The following is an 8,585-nucleotide window of genomic DNA, read 5'->3' as shown; positions in this document are numbered from 1 at the left end:
GCGTAGTAACTTCTTTACCAGCTTCTTCTCCTTGTACTTCTTCCCAAGTACAAATGCTTCATGCGCCATAGCACTGAGTTTGGCACTGAAGCTTGCCACAGAATCATTATCAGACCACCTGAGATTCTCAAACTGCGACCCAAGATGATCTAGACATGTCCTCTTGACACTCCCATCTCCTTCAAACGAATTCAGCAGGATCTCCCACGCCTCTTTAGCCGAAGTACTCCCCTGAATCAGCTGAAACTGCTCTGCTTCAACAGCTCCAAAAATCACCGACAACGCCTTTGCATTAAATTTTGATGCATTGCGTTCTGCCTCTGACCAATCCTCTTTTGGCTTACGCTTCTTCTCACCTCCTGTGACTATGGTAGGCTCCTCCCAACCAATCTCCACAGCTGTCCACGCATCTTCATTGATTCCTCGAATCATCTGCTTCATGCGAGCCTTCCAATGACCATACTGGTCCGCATTCAACACGATCGCCTTCTGCACAGAAATAATCGTGTCCATCTTCACCTTCAGGATTACACCGATAACTTAGGTGCCCCACTCTGATACCACTTGTAAGTGCAAAGATGACACCACAATTGATAATGCAGAAGATAACTCAAGAGACAAATCACACAAGCACACCAAAGCTTTATTAGAATCTCCTTAAACAATCTATTACAAGATTTTCTTAATTCAGCTTTTACACGTCAGTGTTAACACCCTAACACACGCTATTGAAAGATCCTAAGCTACCCGCTTATGTCCCTTCTCCGTCAAGTACTTCAGCCACTGCTTCAGCACGACCCAAAACACTTCCAAGAGCTTCTCTCTCTCTATAAGATCAGCCTCTGTGTCTCTGTCTCTATACAGACGACTCCATATCTATCTTATAGTTATTCTCCATGTTTCCGAAACCCTAGTCTCCAAGGAAACATGTATGGATCTTCCATAACAATAAGTGCAACTTTCCTTTTCTTGGAATGCACTTATTCCTCTTTCTTTAAGTCATAAACTTGCTCCTCAAGTTTATTCATCTTTTCATATCTCCAAGATACTCCCTTGCTCTCCAAGTCTACACGATTCCAGCTCAGCATCTTGACTCCACATGGTCTTCACCACTCACCACGACGTCTGCTTTAGCAACTACGTCAGCGACTACTTCAGAGCAGACATCTTACATCTTCATACTTCTCACAGATTTTAAGTAGGAGGAAGTTCCCTGTTACATCTTCAAGCCAGTGCTGGTCTAACATTTTCAACTTTTTCTTGAACCCTAAGTTCATTTAAAAAATTTATGCATTTGTTATTCATGTAAAAAAAATTTATGCCCTATATACAACTGAAATTTTCTCTTAAAATATGACGCTTAAACGGTCGCTTCCCTCGCCTATGCTTGAGACCGGCCCTACTTCAAGCAAAGTTATATTCTAATGTCACCATATACGTTAGTTACAAAACAATAAATAAGATACAAACAAATACAAACTAGTCTTTTGGAGAACACAACTGGAGAGTTCAGTTTACTGTTTACACATACGAATAATATGTAGAACAACTATACCAAAATATGCTTATTAGAGAGTGCAAGAGATGTACTTAACGAGCACTTGGGGTGAATGAGTTTTCTTCGGCCAAACTTTTCCGTGAGCCGTTCCTGATTGTGTGAAGCGAAGATATGTCCAATCACCAATCCACAAAACATACCAGGTCCATAAGCTATCACAGCTGCAACCCAACTAAATATTTGTTCCTCCTCCTCTGAATATTCATCGGCTTGCTGTGCTGTAGGACTCACGGCATGGAGTGATCCACAGATTTCTTTGAGGCCGTAGAGTCCAGAGTTCCCCAAGAATGAAGAACAATTTTGCCTTTCAAATTGCGTGCCACGAGGCACTGGACCTTGGAGAAGGTTATGGGAGAAGTTCATGTACGATAGAAATGCAAGATTACCAAGATCTTGTGGGATTTGACCTGATAACTTATTACTCGAAAGATCCAACGTCTCCAGACTCGTCAAATTTGCCAAGGATCTTGGGATATCGCTTGTGAAAACATTATCTGAGAAATTCAGAAGACGTAGTCCCTTCAAGAAACCAATGGATTCAGGTATTTTTCCAGAAATTTTGTTACATGAAAAATCAATGGCTCTGAAGTCTTGTCGGATTCGATCAAACCTTGTCTCTACTCCTTTATTAACCATTTCCATGGAGCGGTAGATTGATTCCGGGAATAACCCCATGTAACGAGAAACCTTCGTGGGATTCACCATGTAGTCATTTCCTTTGGTCAACGTGGTCATTTCACTCCAGTTGAGAAAATAGTGAGGTGGAATAGTTCCGGTGAAGTCATTATGCGAAATATCGATCACTCTTAAACTCCGAAACCCAATGGACACATGAAGATGATACAACGGCCCGTAGAACTCGTTTGATCTGAGGCTGAGAACATTTAATGACGGTAGAGATCCCAACCAAGATGGAAACTCGTCCTTGATTTTGTTGCTTGCCACATTCACAAGTTGTAGAGCTTTGCAGTTGATTAAGGACTTTGGAAACTTTCCCTCTAGCTGGTTGAGACCAACGTCGATTGATCGTAACTTGGTAGCATCACCAAATATATCTGGAAGAGCTCCACCGAAACTATTGTTGCGCAGACTCATGTCCAAAAGAGAAACAATGGAGTTCCTCAAACATGTCGGAATAGAGCCGTTGAAGTGATTGTTAGACAAATCTAGTAAACTTAATCCTTTGAGATTGCAGATCCAATTAGGCAATGGGCCGTGGAATGAATTGGAACTCAGATCCAACACTTGGACCAATAAAGTCTCTTGTGAAGGAGTTTCAAAACTGTTGAAAGAGTTGTGACAAATCATCATCGTCGACAATCTCCATAAGAAACCTGGTACTTCGCCTTCCAACTTGTTTTTGGAAAGATGTAGATCCGTGAGGTTGACTAACTTTGATAAAGATCCAGGGATCGACCCTGTGAAGTTGTTGTGGCTAAGATATAACCGTCTGAGGTTGAGAAATTTAGATATGGATTCTGGGATTGGGCCATTGAATTTGTTATGATCAAGATTTAAAAACTGAAGCTCAGATGAAGAAGTGCTCACAAACTCTATTGATCCAGTGAACTGGTTTCCACCCAAATCAACAGATTGTAACGAAGGAATGGAGAACAAGGATTTAGCGAAAGGCCCGAGAAACGAGTTGTTGTTAAGGGACATAACTCTTAGCTCCTTTAGGTTTCCGAGAGAAGTTGGAACTGCACCTACCAAATAATTGGCTGAAAGGTCAAGCGTTGTGAGATGAGAAAGGTTTTTTAGTGAAGAAGGAATCTCACCATGGAGATTGCAATTGCTAAGGTTTAGGTGATGAAGATATTGGAGTTTAAAAAGGCTACTATTAGTTTTCAAAGAGCTGTTGAGAGGTGTTTCATGAAGGTCGAGAGATATCACCTGACCAGATGTATCATCGCATGTGACACCATTCCAAAGACAGCAATCACTGCTCTGATTCCACGAGCTGAGGTTTGACTCATCAGTTGGAAACTCGTCTCTGAATCCCAGAAGAGCATCTCTCTGGTTGTGGCGGCAAAAGTGGAGCGTAGGAGATGCAAGGATGTGAATTAGGAGTGAGAAATAGATGGTAACGATACCAAAAAAGCAATAACAATGGCCTTGGATCATCGTATCAGTTTTTTTAAAAAATAAGTCTGTGTTGTACGTAATGGGTTATATGGTGTATGGCTTCACTAGGTTTATTTAAGTAGAAGAAGAGAAAAAGAAACTCATTAATGGGGCTGTGGCTTAGCAAGTCTTACATCAACTCGTCGGTTTGGTTGACTTCTCCGAGTCTTCCGTTCCCTCACGCCGAAGAATTGGACCACTTGTCTCAAAAGTCTTCGCATAAACCATTACCATTCAATCCTGTCCAAAATATCTCTTAACGATATAGATGAGAATTCATCTTTTTATTTTTAATTCGATATTATGGTTGGCTATTTGGATAACTATACAAAAACAAAACAAAATTTTGTACTTCAGAAAACGCATGAAGAGTATTTACCAAAATGATCAACTTCAGTTTTCTTTGACATTTGAACAAACAGTTTGTATTTAGAGCATGATTAATGGAAATTTTTAGAGTGAAGTTCTTATCGGAATATAATAAAGAGTCTCTTAACTTTTAACTAAAAAAAACTAAGAACCGGCTCTTAAATTTCTTATATTCCGTTAAGAACTCCACCATAAGAACTCTCCATTAATCATGTTCTCATGCCAACCATTCACAAAAATTTCAACAGATGTGCCACCCAGGGGCGGATCCAGAAACGTTTTTAATCGGGGCACAATATTTGAAACAGTAAAAAAAAATTTGATGGGAGCACATTTTCAATTTTCTTCGGTAAACTAACAATAGTTCATCAAATTAATTTATGTTACTTAAGAAAAAATAAAAATCAGTAGAGGACACGTGACCCCGTACCATTGTTAGTGCGTCCACCGCCACCGGTAGTCAAACAAAATTAGTTGACAATTAAGTCAAACAAACACATAACCATCAAACTGTTTTCAAATATTTGAGAATATGTTTTAATTATAAAAACTACATAACAAAGAATAATAAAATGAGCATATCTCATTTTTACTGATTAATAAGTTACGAATGCAATTACATATCACACATTTAATTTTGGCTTAGTTTCGTTGTTTTCGAAGGCTCTTTTCGAAAAAGAAAAAAAAATTGATGGAACACATGGTTAAATCACTGATCCATTATAACCTAGCACATTTTACCACATTGTTAACAAATGGGTTATCAAAATTCAAAACTGTATTGACTGCCAATACCAGAGTCCGATTTTATCAGTTGTCGGCATTGGTTATGAACTTATGATCTTCACTGTCTGATCTTATTCTATAATGGATTTATCCTTTCGCGATACTATTACGATTGTAAAGCTATAATTAGTGTAACCTTTTAAGTTTCTCCGACCCAAATTATAAACCGTGAGTATGATCGACTGTGGCCTATAGGAGAATCAAAGAGTAATGTATGAAAAGAAGGAGGTATACACGAGTGGATATCAGAGAAGGAAGAAGAGCTTTCACAAAAGGCTACCGAAAATTTAAGATTTGAAGTAGGATGAAGTTCCGGTATTACATTTTTAAGCCAATATATATTGAATACTACACCACCGTATACGTTTATTACAGAAAAAAAAAACATTAAATAGAAAAGTTACAAAACGCAAACTAGTCTTTTGGAGAACACTTCTGGGAAAACACAGTATAAGTACGACCAGTAAGTTGGACAAGATATGCCTTACAAATATTTATTAGATATACTGCAGTAGATGGGCTTATCGAGCATTTGTGGTGAATCTGAGTTTTCATCAACCTAAATTTTTGGGGAACCATTCCTGATTGTGTGAAGTGAAGATATGTCCAATCACCAATCCACATAATATTCCAGGTCCATAGGCTATTGCAGCTGCAACCCAATTGATCATTCGTTCTTTTGCCTCTGAGTATTTCACGGCTTGCTGTGATGTAGTACTCGGGACATGTCTTTCTCCGCATATTTCTTCGAGGCCATAGAGTCCAGGGTTGTCCAAGAATGAAGAACATTTCTGTCTTTGAAACTGTGTGCTACGTGGAACTGGACCTTGGAGAAGATTATGGGAAAAGTTCACGTATGAAAGAAAAGATAGTTTACTAAAATCTTGAGGGATTTGACCTGACAACTTATTACTCGAGAGGTCTAACGCCTCGAGGTCTGTCAAATTTGCCAAGGATCGTGGGATATCGCTTGTGAAGGCGTTACCGGACAAGTTGAGAAGACGTAATTCCTTCAAGAAGCCAATGGATTCAGGGATTTTTCCATAGATTTTGTTTCCAGAAAAATCAATGGCTCTAAAATCCTGTCGGATTCGCTCAAAGTTCGTCTCGACTCCTTTAATAACCATTTCCATTGAGCGGAAGATTGATTCCGGGAATAACAACATGTAGCGTGAGCCCTTCATGAAATTCACCATGTAGTCAGTTCCTTGGTTTAACATGGTCATTTCACGCCAGCTGGAATAATAGTGAGGTGGGAGAGTTCCAGTGAAGTCATTATGTGAAACATCAACCACTCTTAGACTCTGAAACCCAATGGACACATGAGGATGATACAACCGCCCATAGAACTTGTTTGATCTGAGACTGAGAACGTTTAATGATGGTAGAGATCCAAGCCAAGATGGAAATGTGTCCTTGATTTTGTTGCCTCCCACATTCACAAGTTGCAGGGATTTGCAATGAATCAAAGACTTTGGAAATTTTCCTTCCAGCTGGTTTTGACTAACATCGAATAGCCGTAGACTGGTAGCACCATCAAATATATCTGGAAGAACTCCGCTGAAACTATTGTTGCGCAGACTCAGGTCCAAAAGATAAACAATGGAGTTCCTTAAACACGTAGGAATCGAGCCGTTGAAGAGATTGTTAGACAAATCTAATACGCTCAACCATTTAAGCTTGCAGATCCAATTTGGAAATGGTCCTCGGAATGAATTTGAACTCAGATCCAACATTTGGATCGACGATTCTCGTGAAAATTTCTCGAAACTACTGAAAGAATTGTGAGAAATCATCATTGTGTTCATTCTCCATAAGAAACCCGGTACTTCACCTTCCAACTTGTTGTTGGAAAGTTGTAAATCGTTGAGGTCAACTAACTTTGACATAGATTTAGGGACTGGACCACTGAAATTGTTTTGGCTAAAATATAACCGTCTGAGGTTGAGAAATTTAGATATTGACTCCGGGATTGGGCCATCGAATCTGTTCTGATGGAGACTTAAAAACTGAAGCTTAGATGAAGATGTATTCACAAACTCTATAGGTCCCATGAATTGGTTTACTCCCAAATCAACAGACTGTAACAGAGGAAGGGAGAACAAGGATTTAGGGAAAGGTCCCAGAAATGAGTTGTAAGCAACATCAAACAACTCCAAGTTGTGGAATCCACTCATGTCTAGTGGAAGCGTGGATGTGAAGTTATTAGAGCGGAGGCTAAACTGAGAAAGCTTGGTTAAATTGGTGAACCAAATAGGAATATTGCCACCTAAAGAGTTGTGGTCAAGTGACATGACCCTTAGCTCGTTTAGGTTTCCGATAGAAGTAGGAATTTCACCTTCCAAATCATTAGCGAAAAGTTCAAGATTTGTGAGACGGGAAAGGTTTCCTATTGAAATAGGAATAACTCCTATGAGATAGTTATAATCAAGGCTAAGGTATCTTAGATGGTTCAGATTGCCTATTAACCCTGGAATCTCACCTCGGAGATCGCAACCCGCAAGGTTCAGGTGACGGAGATAGTGGAGTCTAAAAAGGCTACTATTAGTTTTCAAAGAGCTATTTAGAGATGTGTCGTGAAGGTCGAGGGATATCACCTGGCCAGATTTATCGTTGCATGTGACACCATTCCAAAGACAGCAATCACTGCTCTTGTTCCACGAGCTTAGGTTTGAGTCATCAGTCGGTGGAAACTCGTCTCTGAATTCCAGGAGAGCATCCCTCTGGTCGTTGCGGCAATTAAAGTGGAGCGTGGGAGAAGCAAGGGCGCGAATCAGGAGTGAGAAATATATGGTAACGATACCACAAAAGAAATAACAATGGTTTCGGATCATCGTATCTTTCTTTTTTAAGTTTGTGTTGTAAGTAATGGGTTGTATGATGTATGTATGCTTCACTGATTCCCTTTAAGTAGAAGAAGAAGAAGAAGGGAAAAAAAAACTCTTTAGTGGGGCTGTGGCTTAGCAAATCTTGCGTCAACTCGTCGGGCTCGGTTGACTTCTCTTAATCTTCCGCTCCCTATCGTCAAAGAATTGGACCACTTGTCTCAAAAGTCTCCTCATAATAATTTCATAAACCACTACCACCATTTTTCTATGCAAATTATCTCTTAACCAAATATTTTTTGAGATATAAAAAAATAGTTTAAAACCGAACTAACCCACAACCAAGTAGAATGACCACAAATGTTTTTGAGATAGAAAATAGTTTAGTTCCATACTCGATAAGAACTAATTCAAATATCAAGATCTAAATGTTAAAATAAAAAATATTGATAATTTAGTCTATAAAAAGTAAAAAAATAATAACATTTATATATTTTAATTTAAATTTTATGTACTTGTATTACTAGGGGCATTGCCTCCGCACAAGCGCGGGGTTGTAGACATATTTCTTGTTTCATCTCAATATTTGTTAGGGTTATAGTAGCTGTGAATTTTGCGTTTTGGATTGATCATTGCTTTTTAAGTTTTTTTTTATTGTTATAGGGTTAGAGTTGTGATGATGTACTGTGTATGAACTTCTCCACTCATGAAGGACTAAACTGTGTTAGTAATGTGATTGATATAGTTCGTGTTGTTGCTTGCTGTGTCACTGAGACTTATTGTTTGTTTATATTTTTAATTTGTTACTTGTAGTGTTGAGATTATATAAATTATATTAAGGTTGTTTAGAGTATCTTTTGTTTCTGGATATTTTTTCACCAGTTTAGTTGTGTAAGTTGTGTGTATTAAGTAATAATTTTTTT

The 8,585-nt window shown here is 38.8% G+C and overlaps 2 protein-coding genes across 2 annotated transcripts; both read right to left on the bottom strand.

The window, feature by feature from the left end:
- Window positions 1–1,342: 1,342 nt before the first annotated feature.
- LOC106296465 (receptor-like protein 12) lies at window positions 1,343–3,972 on the bottom strand. Its single transcript, XM_013732598.1, has one exon. The coding sequence runs from the start codon at window positions 3,680–3,682 to the stop codon at window positions 1,550–1,552; it is 2,133 nt and encodes a 710-aa protein (XP_013588052.1). The 5' UTR covers window positions 3,683–3,972; the 3' UTR covers window positions 1,343–1,549.
- A 1,148-nt stretch (window positions 3,973–5,120) lies between these two features.
- LOC106296464 (receptor-like protein 12) lies at window positions 5,121–7,745 on the bottom strand. Its single transcript, XM_013732597.1, has one exon. The coding sequence runs from the start codon at window positions 7,669–7,671 to the stop codon at window positions 5,392–5,394; it is 2,280 nt and encodes a 759-aa protein (XP_013588051.1). The 5' UTR covers window positions 7,672–7,745; the 3' UTR covers window positions 5,121–5,391.
- Window positions 7,746–8,585: the final 840 nt, after the last annotated feature.

Source organism: Brassica oleracea, chromosome C6 (genome assembly GCF_000695525.1).
Source record: "Brassica oleracea var. oleracea cultivar TO1000 chromosome C6, BOL, whole genome shotgun sequence".
NCBI classification, from domain to species: Eukaryota; Viridiplantae; Streptophyta; class Magnoliopsida; order Brassicales; family Brassicaceae; genus Brassica; species Brassica oleracea.
Note: the sequence above shows the minus strand (reverse complement) of the source record. Positions and strands in the feature narration are given on the sequence as shown.

Bases quoted from the DNA above. Each gene is read 5' to 3' on its own strand.
- LOC106296465 (XM_013732598.1), bottom strand. From the start codon at position 3,682: ATGATCCAAGGCCATTGTTATTGCTTTTTTGGTATCGTTACCATCTAT.
- LOC106296464 (XM_013732597.1), bottom strand. From the start codon at position 7,671: ATGATCCGAAACCATTGTTATTTCTTTTGTGGTATCGTTACCATATAT.